Source organism: Pleurodeles waltl, chromosome 5 (genome assembly GCF_031143425.1).
Source record: "Pleurodeles waltl isolate 20211129_DDA chromosome 5, aPleWal1.hap1.20221129, whole genome shotgun sequence".
NCBI classification, from domain to species: Eukaryota; Metazoa; Chordata; class Amphibia; order Caudata; family Salamandridae; genus Pleurodeles; species Pleurodeles waltl.
The window spans coordinates 1,716,822,235-1,716,843,983 of NC_090444.1; the positions used below are offsets into that span (position 1 = coordinate 1,716,822,235).

General features: G+C 44.4%; 1 protein-coding gene across 5 annotated transcripts in view; it reads left to right on the plus strand.

The window, feature by feature from the left end:
- Positions 1–21,522, plus strand: part of LOC138296696 (adhesion G protein-coupled receptor F5-like) — a 1,100,568-nt gene extending 1,079,046 nt beyond the window's left edge. For all 5 annotated transcript variants that reach the window (XM_069236068.1, XM_069236070.1, XM_069236069.1 and 2 more), the window contains one exon: positions 18,602–21,522. In XM_069236068.1, the coding sequence (XP_069092169.1) occupies positions 18,602–18,672 (71 nt within the window). In that variant the 3' untranslated portion in view covers positions 18,673–21,522. The remainder of the gene's footprint in view (positions 1–18,601) is intronic.
- Positions 21,523–21,749: the final 227 nt, after the last annotated feature.

Below are 21,749 nucleotides of genomic sequence, written 5' to 3' on the forward strand. Positions count from 1 at the left end.
TTCTACTACTACATTGCCACCAAAAACCAAGTGTGTGGCCGTCAATACCAATGCACTTCCAAAGTGCACTTCGCAACTGCCATCATGTCACTGTAACTCCACTGCACATTGTAGCCCATTTGCTGCTTATCACCAAGTGACCTACAAGATGCCTGCTAAGGACCCCACTAACACCCAGATTGAGCATTCATTGAAGATCTCCAAATGGCAGCTCCCACTGGTCCATTCTGCTGCAAGTCTTTCTGGATCTAGGGCCACATCTGCAGCTAGTACACCTCCTCCCAGACTAATGTTGCTGATTCCTGCTGGCTGTCAAAAGAATACAGTAACCTGAGTTGTGGTGAGGATATATATAAAGGGGATTGTACTGAACTGATCACAGCCATTAATGAACTGGATTATCAGCCCCTGAGCCTTGGTCCATGCCACACAAAACTCTCCAACCTAAAATGTGACCTGTCTAAATTCGTGTGAGGAGGGACAACCGGGTAGAAGGGGAAGAGGAGAGCAGTTCCTAAAGGCTCAGTAGCCCCAGCACCAGTGGTATCATTGTACCTGCTGTTATCTCTGTGGTATGTCTTTTTAAGCATGTGCATTACAATGTTTTTCTTATCTAAGTAATGTAATGGGGTGGACGTTCAGTTATTGCTTTGTTGGTTGGTTATTTCTGAGTTTACAACCCTTACACTGCCTCCCTTAGAAGCCTGTGTCTGCTCACCGTTGTGACCACTCAGAATCAAGTGCTGAGGAGGTTGTGCTTAGCCCAGTTTGCACAGCCATAGTAGGATGGACCCTAGAAATCCAAGGTAAATGACCCAAGATCCCAAAGCTGAGGCCCCTGCTTCTCTTGTGACATCTGGAAAGGGGTCTGACAGTTTGCATTCTGTTCCTTGGAAATTTTGCAATGAACAGTGTTTGGACACAGCAGCTTCAATATAAAGAACACATTTAGGCCCATATTTAGACTTTTTTTGCACCACATTTGCATCATTTTTTTATGCAAAAGCAGCGCAAACTTACAAATTCTAATTGTATTTTGTAAGTTTGCACCATTTTGCCGTAAAACAAATGATGCAAATGCGTCACAAAAAAAGTATAAATATGCGCCTTAGTCACCAAACTTGCTCTATCTTGCACAAAAGCATTATCACTTTAAGTGCCTGTATGGAATGGTGTATATTGCTCAAAACATAGAGGTCCAAATGTAATACCCAGAAAAAAATCATTATTCACACCGCAATGGTCCCAAGATTTGAGATGAACAATAGACAACAATGAGCACAATATAACTATTAGATAAGTATGCCTCATTTATATCCTTAAAACAAATTATTTCATGTACAAGTGTAGACAAGCACATAGGGGATGACATTGCTGCTCTCCTGTACCTAGTTTTTAGATTTAGGTGACAGGACCCATTGTAACCACAAATATCACAGATATTTTGAATGCCCCGTAAATGCGACAGCTGCAGTACTGTTGCTCAAAATGAGATTCACCTTAAAACCAAAAGATAAAAGGTGTCTGGTAGAGCAGGAACAGGTTTGTTTAATCAAACATTACGGCCGGGAGAGCAGTTACAGAATCGGGTCTGAGGACTGACGCTCAAGTACAACAGATTTGGAACACATTTGATACCATTCTTGAGGACCAAAAACACTATAAAATTGAACAGTTGTCATAGAGCCATGGCTATAAATTTCAGAGAGAGAATGGAGGTGGGCCTCTACCTGGCATAGACACAATGTGGGCCAGTGAGTTCTTGTCTAGTTGTCCAGCCTGAGGGGCACGTGGTCACCTCGTATGCTGTGTTTCGTGTATCCTGATTGGCTAGGAGTACCTAGCTACATGTGGCATCTAACTTTATGGTGTTTTGGAATGCTTGTGTCCCTCTGGCCATGTGTGCTTTATTTGAGCCAATCTCCTCGGACTATTGTAGTCTAGCTGCCTATCTGTGGGATCTAAATCTAGGTTTGTCCTGTGTGGGTTTTTCGCTGTCGACTAAATATCATCTCACCTTTGACCTGTCAGTTATTAACCTTCAGGCCTGGATAAGACCCTGCTTGACCTAATACCTTCGTGCTGAGGTGGATAGAGAGTTCACAAAGGGGGAATCTAATAGTGGCGATGCGATTTTGTTTGAGTATGAGAATGTATCGTTCATATACAAAACATTGTTCAGATTCAAAGATACCTATTTTCCCTCACGGCAGCTATGTCTGACTATGGAATTCCAGTCTATTCAGAAAGGTCTCCAAACTAAGCTAACTTGGAAGTCACCCATCACAAAAGCAGTGAAACTACAAAGGTGGTTGGTAGAATGCTTACCAAAGACTCAGGCACTGGTAATCACTCAGGGTGCATTCTAGTTCATTGTTTTTCACCCAGGCAGTTGGGGACCCATCATAGATGCTCTTTGGGAAGGCCTCCGATTTTACCAACCATCATGTAACTATGAGTACTGACCCATTCGATCCATCTTGACCACTTACTCCAGTGCCTCCAGACGAGCAATGTGGACATCTTCCATGCCACATTAAACTTACTTTTACTAGTGCCCTAGTTAGCACACACTTAAATGTTGTTTCATCTCAGAGAAGTAGTTCCTACATGATTGCAACTCATTTGAACCCACTTGTACATCCCAGCTACAAAATCAAGACTTTTACATGATGTCTCTCCCTATGTCAGCCTTTTACTTTCCTCTCCAAACCCTTAAACCTTAGGACTTACCCTTCCTCTCTCCAAGAAGACAATGCTATGATATTGACTTCAGACATTCATAATTCCCACATGCTATGGATTTACTAGCACACAGAATCACCAATGCCCTATATACATTCCAGAATTTGTTTCAACCCGTCAAGAGTTTCCTCAAACCTCACTGCACTGTATCACCTAGTCCCCATTCCAAAGATGTGTGACAAGTACATCATTCTGAACACATTGCTTGCTACGAAAGAACTGTAAATCCAAGTCACAAAATAAGAAAACCCTCAAATGCTCCATTCACTATCAATAGCACACATAATGACTGATTTTCCATAAAACTTCTGTTATGAGGGAATACGTAGTTATGTGGCTCCACTTTCTTTAAGCCCCAATAGATGCTCTTCCTGCGTCCCTTGATAGTCCTTGCCAAGCTTTAGATTAACCTCAGGAGTGAAAATGTAATTCCTTTACTACTGCCACACCTCATGTAACAATTCCTGGAAATGTCCTGGACCTCACTAGGATTGCTTTTTGTTTCAAGATTCTGGAACAAATTAGAATTCCACTAACAGCAGCTCCTTTTCAATGCCCTCAATATTCTCAAACCATACCAGTATGTCTTCAGTCCCAGACTGCAAGAAATTAGGTTATTAGTTGTGCAGGATCAGAGGCCTGGCCAAGTAATAGGTCCACAATTTCCCCTTACTGCAGATCTTCAAAGGTTTTTGGTCTGAGTCCCTCAAAGTAAATTGTTTTGATGTCAGGATGCCCAGCCAAAACAAAACTTTATGACATGGATTAAAGGAATGAGAGGGGCAGGGCTGAGTACAGGGAGCAGGACATGTGAGATGATTTCAGAGACTCTTTCTGTACCTTCTGATCCAGATGAATGTGACACTTATAATATAGCAATTTCAAATTCATCAAACAAAAATTGAAATTGACCAAAAAACTCTGCTTCCCATAACTGGGACTTGTCAGCCCCCACATTCCCTGGCCCCAATATAACTCCACTTGCTGCTCTAATGATAATGCCGGCCATGAGCAGGCATTTTATCTCCTCTGCCTTGTTGACCCCTTCCAGGCCTGATCATTTCTCCCATCTTGAAACAGGCTCTTTCTCCCTTTTTTTTTAATTGCATATCATGTAAACTGCGCAAAGGCACAGGAGCACTTCACTTGACCACCAGTCAGATTCATTTTTTTTATACACAAGGGGATTAAATTAATGGCCCAGACTCACAGGATGTTGAGCCAATGCTGAAACTTAAACTTGGTCCTCAACCTAAAGTTGGCAGCTCTCACTATTGGGCAACATCCCCTCCCTTTCATGAAAAAACAAGCTCCCACATGTTCCTCCCTACCCCCTTCTTTTGCAGCAAAGGTGCCCTTGGCCCTAATACCAGCAAGGAAAATGAGCCACTATACCCTTTTCTAAAGGAAAACATAGAAAGTCATAGTTGTCATACAGTCAGACCCTTGGACACCTGTGCTTCTGTTCCTGCTTCACTAATGATAGCCACTGCCTTGCAAAGTGAGCTGTCTCCTTTGCCCTTTGTTGAAAACATTGGCTCCCATCCTGCCTCATCCCCCATCCCGATAATCTCACTGACGCCCAAACTAAAGTAGCTCCTCAGCTTCAAAGTTCCCCTCCTTTGGGCCATTGCACCTCTCACCCCCTCTTTTGTTTAGCCTTTGATCCACACTCAGCAAGCATGACCTGGGTCCTAATACTAGCAAATTGACCCCTACTCCCCTTTCTTGAAGGATTGTTATATTTGGGGTGCAGTGGCCATTAACATACCTGGCCCCGGTGTCACAGCAACGGTAGTGATGACCCTTACAATAAAAGACCTCCATATATTGCCCTCCCTTCTCTGGGGTATCTCACAGCTGTATCTCTCCACTTGTAAACAAAAAATTAACCCCCACATCTCTGATACAATCCATGGATCTGGCTCTTTTCGTCTTTCTCCTTGGCCATATCTCTTAGGCTGCATAGTTTTGGAGGATTTGCATCTGAATACAATCCTGCTGGCCTCCTCCATGCCCCCCTCTGGACTCACACTTTTACAAACAAAGACCTTAAAAGTTAAGGCTGACAGTTTAAGTGAAAGTGGTGGGGTGGGACCCCTGTGCTGTAAAGCTAAGGAAGGACAGAAAACTAAATAGGAAACAAGCCTTCCTACCAGGGTGCCTCCTACCGGAAAGAAATGTTAATGTGTGCAATTTGTTAATCACCAAATATTAAGGTTGCTTGGGAGCCAATATAAACTTTAACTGATGGAGTCCCTTTGATATCCAAAGTAACAAAGATGTATTCTTCTGGAGAGGTAATGTGAGGGTGTTATCATCTATGTTCCAGAGTAAGTTCTTTTAATGAACACCTCCAAAAAAAATGTTTCTATGTGTAGGATGATTAGTTATCACCAGGGCCTTTTTTTACAGAATTATTTAGTCAACCCTGCAGCATAATTTTGTCCTCCCTTGCCAAATATTTGGCAAGGGAGGACAAAATTATGCTGCAGGGTTGACTAAATAATTCTGCAAAAAAGGCAAATCTGCAGATTCTGCAGCAGATAATGGATTATGTGCCAAGTGCTGGAAATCCACAATTATGTGGAAAATGCTGCTGCCACATAATCGCATAAATCGGGTGATCCTGCTTAACACTATAGTTAGAAATGAAGACTTACATATTCACAGTGCTTGCTTCCTCAGGCTGGGACCTTGCAGTCCTATAAGTACACAAGCCGCTATTTCGCACTGCACCAACTAGAATTCAATTCTGTGACTCTGCAGTGATCACATTGGTCAACAGTGGTTTCACAACATAAAAGAGTTAATTTTCTACTGATTAGTTTAACTTGCATTTATATTTAATTTAACATATGCAAATTAGTATAGATGCTGTTACCTGTTAAGTGAAAAAATAGACAATATTGTCCTCTTTTTAGCCACATCTTTGACCACTCCACCCCACTCACTGAGCCCCCCACTCCATGGCACCCAGGGTCACAGTTCACATACTTTTTTCAGAGCTTCAACTGCTGCATGCAAATAAAGGCAGCCTGGAAATATGCAAAATAAACAAAGCCGGCCCTCCAGGCCATCTGCAATTACAAGTAGTTACAGAATAGTATGTGCCCATCCTGGGAATGCAGCCAAAGACCCCCTGGTGAAGACACACCCATGAGTTTGAAGACCTCTGCCCTACTGGACACCTAAAACCTCTTTGTAGCACTTGACTCTCTCAGGGTAGCAAAGCAGAGCAGTCCAAGGCCTACTGACGGGCGGTGGTGTGGGCTAGTAATCACAATTTACTGATACGCAAGAATATCAGTCAATTAAGGATTGCCCAGTACATTCATTTACAAATATATACATAAGGTAGATTGTAATACCTTGGTGACACTCTGAAATTACAATTGACTCCTAAAGGGTCATGACCCCCAAAATCAAAGTAATACTCCACCTATATCAGATAACACATCCCAATATAGGGGGGAATCACTTTATCAAGACTTCACCACATTAAAAGAAATATAATTCAAACATTAAAATCGCCATCATTTCACTGAAGGTCATAACTGTGTAAATGCAATAAGTAATGTGAAGAAGGCATTTCAACACTGATAACAAAATGTCATTGTCAGCATTAAATTATCAATACAGAATGTGAAATCTACATTAAATGTGCCTGTGTATTTTTTATGCACCTACAGGCCACATAAAATGCAACTAATGAACCAGCCCCTGTAGAGCGCTTCCCTACTATCTGTAGTGCCTTAGGAACACTTTAAAAATAATGGGGGAATCCTGGGGGTCATGCTTTTCATGACCCTAGGAAATTAGGGTCCGTTTCTCTATTCACATAGAGGGGCTGCTGCACTCCTTGTGGCTCCCCCAGTACTCAAAATTCAGGTTGGTGGTGCCCTTGCCTTCCTGCAACCAGCACAAGAAAGAAAACTGTATGTAAACAAGCCCTGCACAACATTATGGGGCACAGTCTCCCAGGAAGTAGCTTTTTCTCCTTTTTTTATTTTGGGAGTGCCTGGCCCCACCTGAGCACACTAGCTTGCCTTTACTTTGGGGGAGCACTGGGAGCCATCCCACAGCTGCCCCAGCTGGTCTCTCACCCGGCCGGTTTCCTTCTCTACAGGCACAGGAGCCAGCAGCTTGTTTCTGCCCTGCAAGCTCCATGTGGGGAGGTCATTTCTTTTCTGGTGGTATCCTGACCTCATTAAACATTCATGAGCTTGTGCTGATGCCCGGGTGTTGTAGGTACACTAGCACATCTACGAGCTTGATTACAGTAAGATGCTGTTGCTTGCAACATGCAGACTTATTTGGGTAGATTCATTACATCCTTGAATTTCAAGTTTGCAACAACCATTGCTTGTTAAATGTCTCATTTATTATAACTAATGCACCTGCTCCAACTGTAACTGCCAAAACATGTGCTCTTCACAATGTGATCTGTATTGAACACTTGCCACAATCAAGAGGATAATTGCTCATTTCCTTAACAAGCAACCAACTGCCTTTCCACCAGCTCCATCTATAACTGGGAAAACATGTGTTCATCACAATGTAATCTGTATTGAATATGTGCCACAATCAGGAGGATAATTGCTCATTTCCTTAACAAGCAATTAACTGCTAAAAGGCATATATGCACATTTATTTATTTAAGGATGCTTGTAAGCCTGAGGCCTTTCTTGGCTTTGTACCTATTGCTCTGCTCACATGTTTCCAGTCAAGTCAAGTTCCTTGTACTCCAGCCCCCCTCCAGTAGAGTTTCAGTGCAAGTCAATTTCCTTGTTCTCCAGCTTGTCTCCAGTCCAGTTCCAGTGTTCCTCGTTCTCCAATCAGCTTCCAGTCGAGTTCCAGCATTTCTCGTGCTCTGGACAGCCTCCAGTTGAGTTCCAGGGACCCTCGTCCTCCAGTCTGCTTCTTGCCGGGTTCCAGCTCTCCTCTTCCATCTTCTGCCAATGATCACGTATTTCCTGTAAAAGCGAGAAAATAAGTAAGGTGGAAAAACCCAGTTTGGGTTCTTCTGAAATTTTCAAACAAGTAACTTCAGTTCCAGGTAAAGAAAGACTAATCGCGTAAGTTAAACAAAACAGAGCTCTGTCTTTTACATAATTTATGACAATAAGAACTATCATGATTTATCGTTTAAGTGGCTAAACTGACATTAAGGAAAGATGCATTTCCTAACAAATGTTCCCCTGAGAATTAGGAGATTAATGATAGAGCAAGTTTATCAAAACTGTTTTCGGCAAGGATTACGTCAGAACGCAAATAAGCCCTTTAGTCAAGTTGATTGCTTTTGAGCTTAAAAATTGCTTCAGAGACTCTGAAAATATTGTAAAAGAGGAAGAGACTTGTTCAGCATATAGAAATGTATGCACAACGTGTCAACAATAATTGACATTATGCAAAGTACAATAGTGTATGCAAGTTCAATGTATTAATGAAGTATTTCTTTTGCAGCCCAGAATCCTAAAAAACCAAGAACCCGGTATTTTGAGAAATCAAAACCCCATCATGACACGCAGTCCAGGATCCAGCAGTCTGATTCTGCAGTCATGAAGCTGGTATTTTCTCTTTTTTTTCTTACCAAAACCCCCTTCCCCTTGAGGCCTTGCGAGAGGGCAATGTTCTCTTCATCGCAGTCACGTTAGTCCTCACCAGGATTGGGGAATTGTCATCACCCCATCAGAACGCCTGGAATTCAGGTGAGTGGCTCACACAGAACACCGGGCCCTGGCCCACCCCATGGGGTGTTTAAAGAAAATACAGCAGAGCGCCACATGCTCTGTTTCTTTGCTGGGTGGTCAAAGGTCAAATCAAAGGAGGCTCATAACTCTGGCCTCGTTGGGTCATATATGATGATCTTGGGATTATTTTTCTCCTGCTCGAGCCACCAGGAGCAGTATCTAGCATCATAAAATCTGGAAAGGGCACACATTTCAGGGATCTACTTACACTGGCTCCTTGTGCCAGCCTTGCTCCTTTTTCTTGTCCTTTGGTGCTCCTCTTGTTCTGGCTCAGAATTCCAGATCTTCCCCCAATTGGTCCTTAGTGGGTGTAAGGGAACCAGCTTCCCTGGTCCTGTAGAGACTTATTGGTCCCGGGGTGAATGCAGGCAGAGTCCTCAGCCCATTAGGGCATCAGGAGCCATATCCTTCCAGTTGTCCATGGCTGCTGCCACCATCCAGTTCCAGTGTCCCAATCAAACAACGACTCTCCCTCACACAAGAGCTTTTAAATGGGGGTAGAAGTTTCTAATAGCCTGGTACCCCTGCCTAATCCTAAAGTGCCATATCACCCCTCTATCCCTGTCCCAACCTTTCTGCACAGGTTGTTGGGACAGTTAAAGATAGTGTATCCAGAAGTCATTGGTCACATCTCCTGTGGGTGCCTCATCTCTGCCCCTTGCTGACATCACTGCAAGAGCCTTTCCCACCAAAACATCAAAGAGGAGCCCTCTCCTGTGTTGGTTTCAGAGGTCTGGGCTTCCTCCTTTGTTCAGTGCACCTGGACTGTCCTAACCCTGGTTCAGTGTGATAGCTAATTAATAGATGCAGATTTTCTTCTTGGCCCCTTCCTTCTCAGGAGCTGAGTGAAGCATGTTTAATTGATCCATATTGGTTGGGAGGCCTTTGTTTTTTTCTGCTGGGGAACAAGATAAACTTGACCCATCAAAGTGACAAAAGGCCTGGTCTCTGCTCCTCAGCTGAGCCAGAAAAATATGAAATTCCTGGACAACCCCGGAGGTGTGCATATATATCTGCTTGGGGCGTGCATAATTAAACTGAGCATACACTTTCCACCCTTCATGTGGATTAGTTCAAAAGCTATCTTTGCAAATAATTTAATGGCAGCACTCATGCGGGATTTCAGTATGCACATTCAGGACAAAACACAATTCCCTGATTTAGACTTTGGCGGATGGGATACTCCATCACAAACATAACAACCATCCCAACCATTGCATTACAAATGCCATAGGATATCATGTAATTGTAAGATGGTGGACAGGATATCCGTCACATTTTTGATGTGGTATCTTTTCTGCCAAAGTATAAATCAAACCCACAGGCAATCTCTTTCCCTTTCAGATCCAGCAGGTATCAATGCAGACCTACAGATTCTCAAGCAAGGTGTGACTCGCATCACCTCTGACAAAATTGGCAGTCTTGTGGACACCAGCCCTGGTCTCACCGCACTCTGCAGAGTATGCTCTTTCCTGGTCACACTCTGTCATTTTCTAGGTAGAGAATGTGCCTCCACTGTCTAAGGCCCTGGAAATCTTCACCAGGCAAAGGTGCCAAAAGTATCTGGCCAGTGAGGGACCTTCATCAATTTCTCCCAATCCGAGCCTTCCTAGCAAAAGCCAACTGCCTCATCTGGACCTTGTCAGACAGATATCTAGCCTCGATGAGCTCTTCCTGGCCACTGTATGGCCACCTACATAAGGATGGCCTGGTGTGTGGTGGGTATGTATGGTACTTACACCGTATACCAGGTCCAGATGTCCCTTATTAGTGTAGTATAGTCAGTGTCTTGAAGCCAGGCTCTCTAGAGGTAGCTGTGGATGAGCAGCCAAGGCTTATCTAGGAGACATGCAAAGCTCATGCAATACCACTGTAGTCACACAGTACTTACACACATGAAAGAAAACACTCAGTGTTACAAAAATACTTTATTTTGGTGACATAAATACCAAAAATACCATAGAGGCTATACTCCCTTAGGGGGTAAGTAATACCCACATTATATACACTAGTATGCAGAAATAGCCATAAAAACAGAAAACAGTGCAATTAGTGAAAATCACAATAGAGAGAAATAGCCCTAGGGGGAGCACAAACCATATACTAAAAAAGTGGAATGCAAGAGTAGGTACCCCACGTAGGTAAGTGGAGTTTGTAGATGGGAGCTGGGAGTACTAGGAAAGCCCAACGGTAAGTACCACAACCCACCCCAGTGACCAGGAAAGCAGGAAAAAATCACTGTAAATTCCCCAGAACACCCACTTAGAAGAGAAGAAGAAGAATGCAAAGCCCAGAAGAGACTGCAAGACACCAACAGTGGATTCCTGGACAAGAGGACCTGTGGAAGAAAGGAACCAAGTCCAAGAAGCACAGCGGAGGGAAGGAGCCCCTACCTACCACACTGAAGGCGCAAGAGGTGAGTCGACAATGAAGAAGGAGAGTTAGCACTGCACCCAACAAGATGAAGTCAAGTTCCTGGAGGATGCAGGTGATGTCACACACTGGAAGGAGGATTCCAGTCAGGTTTGTGTCTTTGGATTCCACCAACAAACCTTTGCACACACGAAACTTGCGGTTAGACAAAAGTGGAGCTGCAGGGACTGGAAGGACCAGGTGGATTGTACCCAGGAGGCGGAGTCAGAGGGGGCCTCAGCAACACAGAGACCCCACAGAAGCACAGGCAGCGCCACAGGAGTACCACAGGACGTGGACAGAAAAGTAAAAGAAGGAGCCCACGCAGCACTACGAAAAGTGATCCCAGGGCGCCAGAGAACCACTCAGGGAGCTGTGCGTCGCAGGATGGAGTACTGGGGGCTGGAGCATCAAGATGCCTGAAGATCCCTTGGAAAAGATGCCAAAAAGCCTTGGCAGTTGCGAAGGATATGCTGCATGGGGGTACTGTCCTGCGTAGGCAGGCAAGGGCTTACCTCCACCCAAGTTGGTCAACTGGAAGAGAGGACCGTCGGGACCACTTCAGTCCACCACCCATGATGCAAGATCCACGCAGCTCAGCAGGAGAGGGGATCCACGCAGCTGGTCGTTGTTGCAGTTGGTGCATGCAGAAGAAGGGGAGTGACTCCTTCACTCCAAGGGAGATTCTTTCTTCCTTCTGGCACAGGCTGAAGACGGGCTGTCCTCAGACGATGCACAACCGGGGAAATGTTGCAGTTGCTGAAAGGAGCTATGGTACAATGTTGCAGGAGGCGTCTTGCTTCTTTGTTACATCTTGTCTGGTCCTGGAGCATTCAGATGCAGTTTCTTCAGTCAGAAGTCGAAGTGGAGGTTGCAGAGGAATTCTGCTGGAGTCTTGCAATCTGATTCTGAGGAACCACCCAAGAGAGAGACCCTGAATAGCCCTGAAAGGGGGGTTGGTCACCTAGCTGGGTGACCACCTATCAGGAGGGGGCTGTGACATCACCTGCTGGCACTGGCCACTCAGATGCTCCCAGAGTTCTCTGCCAACCTTGACTCCAAGATGGCAAAACACCGGGACCCTCTGGAGGAGCTCTGAGCAAGACCTCTGGGGTGGTGATGGACAGGTGCGTGGACACTCCCCTTTCCTTTGTCCAGTTTTGTGCCAGAGCAGGGACTGAGGGTCCCTGAACTGGTGTACACTGGTTTATGCAAGCGGGGCACCAAATGTGCCCTTCAAAGCATTACCAGTGGCTAGGGGAGTCTACCTCTCTCAAGCCTGTAACACCTATTTCCAAAGGGAGAGGGTGTAACACCCCTCTCCCAAAGGAAATCCTTTGTTCTGCCTTCCTGGGCTTGAGCTTCTGGGATGTGGCAGAAGCTTGGGCTGCCCAGAAACCCTCAGAAGGATGAAATTGCAATGCTGGGGATCCCTAAGGAACCCCCAGAGTGCATGGGATCATACAACCAATGCTTGCAAAAGCATTGGGGTATGATTCCAACATGTGTGATACCAAACATGCCTATGTTTGGAGTTATCATTATGTAGCTGGGCATAGGTACTGACCTATGTCCAGTACACGCGTAAAATGGTGTCCTCGCACTCTTGAAGTCAGGAAAAATGGGCATGGAGTTCATGGGGGCATCTCTGCTAGTGCCTAGTTAGCAGGATCCCAGTGAACACAGTCAAATACACTGACATCAGGCAGAACAAGCATTCTCAATGCAACGGGTCTTGCATCTGCTCGAGTTAGAGCTATTAGCGTTGTAAAGAAGAAAGAAATGCAGCGCGATCGCACTAAGTAAAATGCAGCGTGATTGCGCTGCGTGGAAAATAAACAGATAAAGTAGTCTGGACACCACGCTGAAAACATCAAGCCTTGTATGTTTTTAGTAGTTTACCGGTGATGCGTATGTGGGCTAAACACCGAAAAGGCATGACGTATGCATGCCTTTCACAAATGAAAACAAGCGGATTTTAAAAGGCAAGCCCATGAACCAATGTAAGTGACTGACATGACATGGGTGTGGTTGTTAGCCCAAAGAGAGATTACAGAATGGGATGGAGTGCTTTGCACTTGCCCATAAAAAGGGGGTAATCATACCAGAAAAGAGGGTACTTTCTTACACCACCTGACCACTGTATGGTGTCTTGCCCCTCTGAGAGCTTTTGGTGATGCTGGTTCCAAGCAGGAAAATGCAAAACATGGTCACAGTGAAGTGTAGAGTATCACATGACTGACATTATCCTTCTTGGAGTAGCAACTAGTGACAGACAAAAATGTAGGCCCTGCCTGGAAACTTCTTTGCCTTTAGCAGTATAGCCTGCAAACTCAGCCCCTCTCCCCTACCATTCTCCAAGCTTTGGGTTGGCTATACAACACTGCACTGCTAAGAAATCTTACATTTTTAAAGGTAGCCCTTTCTCCCTTGTCCACACTTCTTTGCAGTTCAAGCACAGAGATATAGCCAACACATTGCCTCCAGTGAAGCTGTATCAACCCTCCATATCCTGCTATGCTGAAACAGGGCCATGCAAAATGGATCCAATTAGTCCCAGCAGTTATACTCATTGTAGGAATAGGCCCCTTCTTGCATGATCACCCCATTTATTTGGACTGGTCCTGCTGGTTTTTTGACTCTGTGCACTGAGACTCTGCTAGCCGTAGTGCATGTGCCCTGACCCCTAAAACATGTAAAAATTGTCCTTACTCTTAATTGACATAATTTATCTTACCTATAAGTCCTAAAATGTCAAGTGATGGACTGCAGCTCACATTATAGACTGATAATGGAAACATGACTGAAGGCCTACCATTGTAGCCTGTCTGTGTAGTTTTAAAACTCCAAATTCAACCTTCAAAGATAACCCCTTTTTCCAGGCCTAAACCCTACTTTAAATGTGAATGTAACCCCTAATTAGGCACTATGGCACTCATTACATGGCTTGCGGTCATCAGGCTGCCAGCCTTGCCGTGGTGGTCTTACCGCCGCGGACCCAGTGGTAAAAACCACCACATCACAAGTTGTGGGGTTTGGCAGATGCCAAATCTCCACAATGCTGCCTGGCCCGCACTGCCACAGCCAGCAGTGAGCACCTCCATCTCGGCGGCTGGCCTCAGCCAACAGGCCGGAATACAAGGCTGCAGACTGTCAGGCTTTCTGTGGGGGTCACCCCGCCACAAAAGCCCTTGTGGAAACACATTTTGGGACAGGAATCCTAATTCCTGTCGCCGGGACACATCCACACACATGCAGACCCCCCCATCCATTCACACACTTACAAACACCCCACCCACCCCTTCACGCACGCATGCATTCACATACACACCCCTCGGCATACGCATACTTTCACACAGACACCCCCACTCACTCGCATACATGCAGACACACAACCTTATTCACTCGCATACATGCAGACACACATCCCCATTCACGCACACACACAAATATTCACATTCAATCATATGCACAGATTCACCTCTCCCTTTTCATTTGCACACTCACGCACTCACACATGCAGACACGCACACACAGACACCCCCCTGCACCAAATACACGCACCCACAAACACCCATCAACCGTACACATCCATTTACACACCCGCACTCACACATACCCACCCCCCTCATCCTCACACTTGTACATAGACACCCCCACTCACTCGCTCACAAACACGCACTCATACACCCCCATTCGCACACATACACACCACACACATGCACCCAACACTCTCCAACCCCTCTCCCTTTCGGACAATCACTTTCTTTCTCCGTCGAGGAGGTCATCCGGGAGGGGATGGGTCCTGACAGTCTTGCATCGCCAGCACTACCACACCAGCAAGTCTCCTCCAAGCCGTATTACGGCTCGTAATACAGTGGGAGGAGTCTTGCTGCCATGGCGGTGCTGGCGATGCAACCGCCTCTTCGGAGTCGGACTTCCGCCCAATCACTTTGGAAGAGGAACTGTTTCAAACTAATTTTCATTGACCTCTAAGAATGTGTTGCTCATTTCCCTAACCACACTTTTCAGATGGGTACAGGAGCTCTGCACAGGGAAAGAAAGTCTCTGCCTTCTTGGGTTTAGGTAGAGAGAGGCACTGTGGGATAGTCTACTATACAACACACAGGAACTGCTGCAAAAGGGGGTAGGGTTACTCCTGGAAACACTTTTTCCCTATTGGTTAGAGAGGGGCAAGGAGTCACCCCCACCCACAGGCTAGTGCCAGGCACAAACGTGGCAACCTAGGTATCCTCTTCAGAACACTACTAGATCTGTGGAAGGCCAAAGAAAACTGCTCATGCCATTGAGACCTGTGAGGAGGCCTGAAAGGCTGGACCTAATCCCGTTTGTATTTGGGACAAAGAGGTGGACTCCAAAGGTCAGTTAGTTAACCTTCTGTTAAGTCACAGGGACACACCCTGCTGCTAGAATCCCTTTTGCCTGACAAGTTCCAACTTAACCTGGCCTGGACCCTGTTGGAGACTTCTGCTGAAGTGAGTCTTGACCCCCAAGTGTTGTTTCATGAGGTCCTGGGGGATTTGGCTGTGTCAAAGTATACTCCTCTAAACATTGTAAAAAACCTGAGATTTAGAAGTTTGTTCCTGCACATAAACAATCATTAATGGTGTTTTCCTCTTTATATGTGTGCTGCAAAATGCAGCACACATAGAAAGAGCAAAAACGAGGAGAAATCAAAGTATTTCTCCTCATTGTGCCACTCTAACTCCACCCCTCGTGAATCTGGGGCAGTGTGAAAATGCAGTGCGTGTTGCAGTGGAATGCCCACAGCATCACCCATTGCATGCCCTTTCACGCAAAGTGATTTGTATAAAGGGGACGTATTTACAAGGAGTAGTTAAGCCACAAAAAGTCGCCTTATCAATATGAAGCAGGGCATCGAAACACTGAAACGTAAAAAAATTGACGTTCTGGTGGCGCAATGCTCTTGTAAATGAGGCCCCAAGTCAGAAGGTAAAACTTCCAACTGAGACAAACTTGGGGCCTCATTTACAAGAAACTGGCACATCGTGATCGTTATGGCAGTTTTCTTGCATCACCCTGCACATAACGGCACCATGGAGCACAGTGTCCACAACTACATCAGAAATGGTGACGCAGTTGTGGCACTAAACCTTAGCATTGCTGGACTAGCATCAAAAATGTTTAACTCTAGTCCAGCACTGCTAATCGGGCCTCACTGAAAACAGCACAGCATCACTTTAACCCCTGCCCTGAGCAGACATTAAAAAATGGCTTTGTGACAGCGCAGAATGGCAAAGTGAAATCTTGTAGATTTCACTGTGCCATTTCTGTGGGGATTTGTGCAGGGGAATGCCTACATTGCATACATTATACCCTGCACAGGTATAATATGGCGCAAAGCTTCACAAACGGACGCAATGGTAATATTGTGCTACTTTGGAAATATGGTGCGGGGTGGGGGACTGTTCTGCTCCGCCGTAGCTTCAAAAAAATCATGCTACAGCGGCACAAGGGGCCTTTAAATGAGACCCTTGGTTTCTCTATCTGACTCCTGCTCCATCAGCCTTCAGTCACACCCAGGTACCAGTCAAACGCAACCAGATGACCTCACTTGGTGCTCATTTCTTTTTGGTGCTGTTTTAATTTGAAACTTTAAAAGCTTATATATCTGCTTCCCCTTATTGGATTTTTCTCATTGTGGTGTCTTTATGTTCATTAACTTATTCTCTATTTATATTGCATGGAGCGAGATTTTTGTTGTTTTGTGTTTTGACTTTTTGCCTATTTTGGTACGTCTAAATTGTTTACACATTGTTTAGAGTTAAGCCTGTCTGCTGTGTCATAGCTTCCAGCATTGAGGTCAGGTTTAAATGATTGAAAACTTTACTGGACCTAACAAGAACAGCGACATTGTTATTTGTAGTGGACTACCATCCACCCCAAATAATAATCCACTTTCTTGCACTCATACCACACACAGAGTCTTGCTGCCACATATGCGGCGTACATCAACCAGGCATACATAGACTCCACAAATGCACACAAACACACAGTATGTCAGCACAATGATGTAGGTATTACATTTCAAAAGAACTTTGTATGAATAGAGCTGGTAGGCCACACACTCCTTGAAACAGAAACTTGTCTGCTCAAAGCTATGAATCTCTAAAAAGTAGTATGCTGGCAGCATTGCCGCATGCCAGCAACCCAGGCAATGGATTGTAGTCCAGAATTGGGTTTGGACCTTGGCTTTACCATGAGCAGGCCCAAGCCTCAGCACGCAAACCAGATTATCATGTTAGCTGGGCCAAAAATAAATCGGGATATGCAGTCAGAACACTTAGGACAGAGGTGCGTGCTTTTATAGTAGACTGGCGAGAGTGCCATCCCAACACACAGCGAATAAGGTGACCAAGGTGCCTTATACTACTGCAAAAGGAAGGTTTCAATTCAACCCATGAAATCATTTTGGGCACTTTGATCAATTCCAAACTATGATACATAATTTTTCTCTTGTTAGGCATCCCAAAATGTAAGCTTTGCTGAAACAAAAATGTTCAAACTGCGAATTCGAGAAAAGCCAAATATCTAAATTCAGTTATCCAATCTCTCGTTCTCTGGCGAAGGTCTAGCCGCTACTCATTTGTGCAAAAATAAACTTCAAAATCCTCTTCATGTCCTAAGAAGCCTATCAAAAAATGCATGCTTTTGAACGTTCATCTGCTGTGGATTACTGCCTTGCCCCTTTTTTTACTTCAGAAAAGTGATATAAATCCATCACTTATTCACGTCCCGAATATCCTGTAAGAGACATAGGCGGTCATTCTGACCTTGGCGGGCGGCGGAGGCCGCCCGCCAAAGTCCCGCCGTCAGGTTACCGTTCCGCGGTCGAAAGACCGCGGCGGTAATTCTGACTTTCCCGCTGGGCTGGCGGGCGGTCGCCTTCAGACCGCCCGCCAGCCCAGCGGGAAAGAGGCTTCCACGATGAAGCCGGCTCGGAATCGAGCCGGCGGAGTGGAAGCTGTGCGACGGGTGCAGTTGCACCCGTCGCGTATTTCACTGTCTGCGCAGCAGACAGTGAAATACATGTAGGGGCCCTCTTACGGGGGCCCCTGCAATGCCCATGCCAGTGGCATGGGCACTGCAGGGGCCCCCAGGGGCCCCGCGACCCCCCCTACCGCCATCCGGATCCCGGCGGTCGGACCGCCGGGATCTGGATGGCGGTAGGGGGGGTCGGAATCCCCGCGGCGGTGCAGCAAGCTGCGCCGCCGTGGAGGATTCAATGGGGCGGCGGTACACTGGCGGGAGCCCGCCAGTGGTGCCGGTCCGACCGCGGCTTTACCGCCGCGGTCGGAATCCCCATTGGAGCACCGCCGGCCTGTCGGCGGTGCTCCCGCGGTCCTCCGCCCTGGCGGTCTTTGACCGCCAGGGTCAGAATGACCGCCATACTATTTTGTGAAATATCTGCCGTCACTGTGTGCATTGTGTGTATGTTCTACATTTATAGTATGCAAATTGAAAATTTAATAAACAAATAATAAAATAAAAAAAGTTGTGCAAATGCTGTGTGTACATTTGTTATTCTACTCATTCATGATCAATGGAAGGCACATTTTATTAAGAGGAAAACGTGTTTTCCTCCTTCTCCATTTTGAAACTTAATTTGTCCTAAGATTCACCACTAATGTCTAATGTTTGTCTTACAGGACGATACAGTCTTTCACCCGCATTTAAAAGTACTTCACTTGAAGAAGAGTTTTATTCCTCACTGGACTGATTGCGCATGCTCCGCCTCTGAGATATTGGTTTTAATGCTTTGAAAAAAACCGAAGCACTCCAACCCGTTGTGTGAACACTCCGTATATCAATAAGATGCTACAGCCCAAAGAGTTAGTACCGTAGAGCGTGCAAAGAGGCCAACCATTTGTGTTTTAAGCAACAATTATGAGCGAACAAGATTTTAAAATGGGTAAAACTGATATTATTGAAAGTGGCATTGTCAACTGGGCTTTGAGCGAGAAAATGCACAGAGCGACGGGGTAACCGGATGTGGCGTAGTTTTAAGATACAAGGGCACTAACCCACTAGTCACTAACTTTTCCCTTTGCGCCAAAAGAGTTACGAGTTATTCAGTCGTGTACACAAAGTCACTGTGTTATTAAACTTCCAAAATGAGTCTGGTTCGGAATGCCAAATGCCCTCCTTAAGTTGCTTCTGAGTCTGAATATGAAAGTGTGTTTTTCCAGGGTCATTCTTTTGTCTGTCCTAGATGTGCGTCTGTAACACAATGTGCTACCATTGCTCTTAACTCTTTATTTCACATACATGAGCATTCATTTGAACAGTATAGAATGGAATGGACGAATGTGTGGAAAGATTCAGTAGCGCCTCCAGCTGTTGCCTTGAGTTCGAATCAGCCGATATCTCTTTCTTCAGACACCTTGGGCCAGGCACTGGGTTTGAGGATGCTTTTATTGCACACAGCTTAGCCACTCTTCGACGATAGTTCACGTTGAATCCCTTTTAAAATGTTATTTGTCGTCAGCTCAGTCGTAAGCAGCGATGGCCTGTAACACCAACACAAAAAAGTGCAATCATTCTTCTGTACAGTACAACCGAGATTTTACTAGCTTTGAAGAATTTGCGACACGATCAACATTGTTTTAGATATTACAATTTTTTAGAAAATGTATAAAAATGTAATACGTATAGTAAAATGAATACAATTTAGCAGATGTACTACTATGACCCTGTTTTTATATTGGTAGATCTAGACAAGAAATGAGCTTGCTGATCTAATCAGGTCATCTCCTCCATTGCTCATGTCATAGTTTTAACTTAGTGTGGTTATAAAGGCTGTTTTTTAATAGGATGAAGGTTTCGACCCATCCATACGTGAAATCCAGTTGGGGGGTTTAGATTTATCAACAAATATGCACATTTCTCAACTGAAAATTATTGTGTGCAAATTTGTCTGGTGCATATTCACTGTTAAAATTGTGAAAAACTGTCAGTATGGTAGCTTTTAGGATGCCACTGACTACATTACTTCTCTCTTTTCAAAAGAGAGATTTGTTACATGTGCCTACCCTCTCTTTTCACAAGAGATAATCACTTTCTAATACACAAGACCCAGGAAACCTAAAGGAGCGAGTTTGAAAACTATCTGGGGTTAGTCATAAAAATAATTTGCCACCTTGTCTATCTAAATGGGTAAATAGTACTTGAAAAAATAAATGTACAAAGCTGTGATCAAAAACTGACACAGTGTCAGGGGTCTCCTGAAAGGTAGTTGCATTCAAGACTTGCTGATGTCCCACATGTTCAACATTTGTTGGACTTCCATCAACAGTTGAGATACAACCACCTTGAAGAAGTATACCAAGTGAAATGTGAACTCCTCTGCCAGTGACCTCTTTCCACATCAGGCCTATGAGTTATCTCATAGCAGAATCATCTCCTCAGTAGGTGGAGCTGAAAAGTGCTGAAGAGCTGAGCTTCTTTCATTTGTAATTTAAGGACCTGTCAGTCAGTTGCTCAGGCATTTCAGTCGAATGCTGACGGCAGCTTGTTGCTTACAATGTACAATGGCAAATTACTTATTTTTAAGGATGTCAATGCCAATGCAATGTACAGAAATATTGGACTTCCACAAAAGTATATACATCATAGATTTACGTTCAAGATTTACCATAAGCGATCAATAATTCCTGGGATTAGGAGCAGGATCTGCTTCACAGCTAGCGGTGGCGAATCCTACTTGTAACCCCTGCCAGCAATGTACATTTTTTATACATTTAGATAACTTAGGGCCCAATTTAGATATTGGTGGGTGGGTTACTCTGTAACAACAGTGACAAATATCCTGTATGCTGAAATCTAAATCCCATTATGTCCTATGGGATTTAGATTTCGGCAGATGGACTATCCCTCACCATTGTGACAGAGTAACCCGTCCACTTAATGTTTAGTTTGTAAAAAACATATGTTGGGGTATCCAATCTTTTCAAATGCTTTATCATTTTGAATCTATCACACTAATATTTTCTTTGTATCACAAGGTTATGCTTTTGTATTGTTTTGTAAACTGAAGTGAAGTTTTAGTATTGCATCTTGCAAAATACGTCATTAACATAGGTCAGTGTAAGGTCAAATCCCAAGGAACACACATGTCATGCATTAGCTAGCCCCCAAATTGAAGAAAAAAGTTGCTTGCGTTCCACTCAGTGTATTGTTTGTGTCGAGCATTTACAGAGGAGTTTCTTTTCATATAAACGTAGAAATATGTTGCAGTAAAGACTAGGGAACTAACATGTCCTCTGTTTTACTCCGTTTGCATTTATAAATGATATTATCAACAGTGTTTTAGGGTTTTGTTCTTTTTCTCTTTTTCTCATTTGGTACTTTGGGTCATAATGATGGTTATTTTAAATATAATGTTCCAAAATGTATTTTGTGATTTTGTCTTCCAACGACCCCTAACACTATATAAAGCAAAGCTTTTTTTTAAATGTATTTTTGTATTTTTCTTTTAAGAATCACCATTGTAAAGTGCTCATAAAACTGTTTCTCTGGGTGTATTTGTCTATTCCAATTATATTTCTTAAAATAAATATAATTTATCAGAGTTTAAGAAGTTATAGTGTTATTTATGACATGCGATCCTCTGTACAAGTATGAACCACAGAGCAACTCTGCGGACCAGCGCAGTGCAGACCAAGAGCCTGATTCACAAATGAAACTTGCACCTTAGTGTAAGACTATAATTTTTAGCTATTCACAAACACATTTTACAAGTAGTATCTTTATGACTGCGGAACCTCCTTACATGTGACGGAGACTCCGCACCTAAAA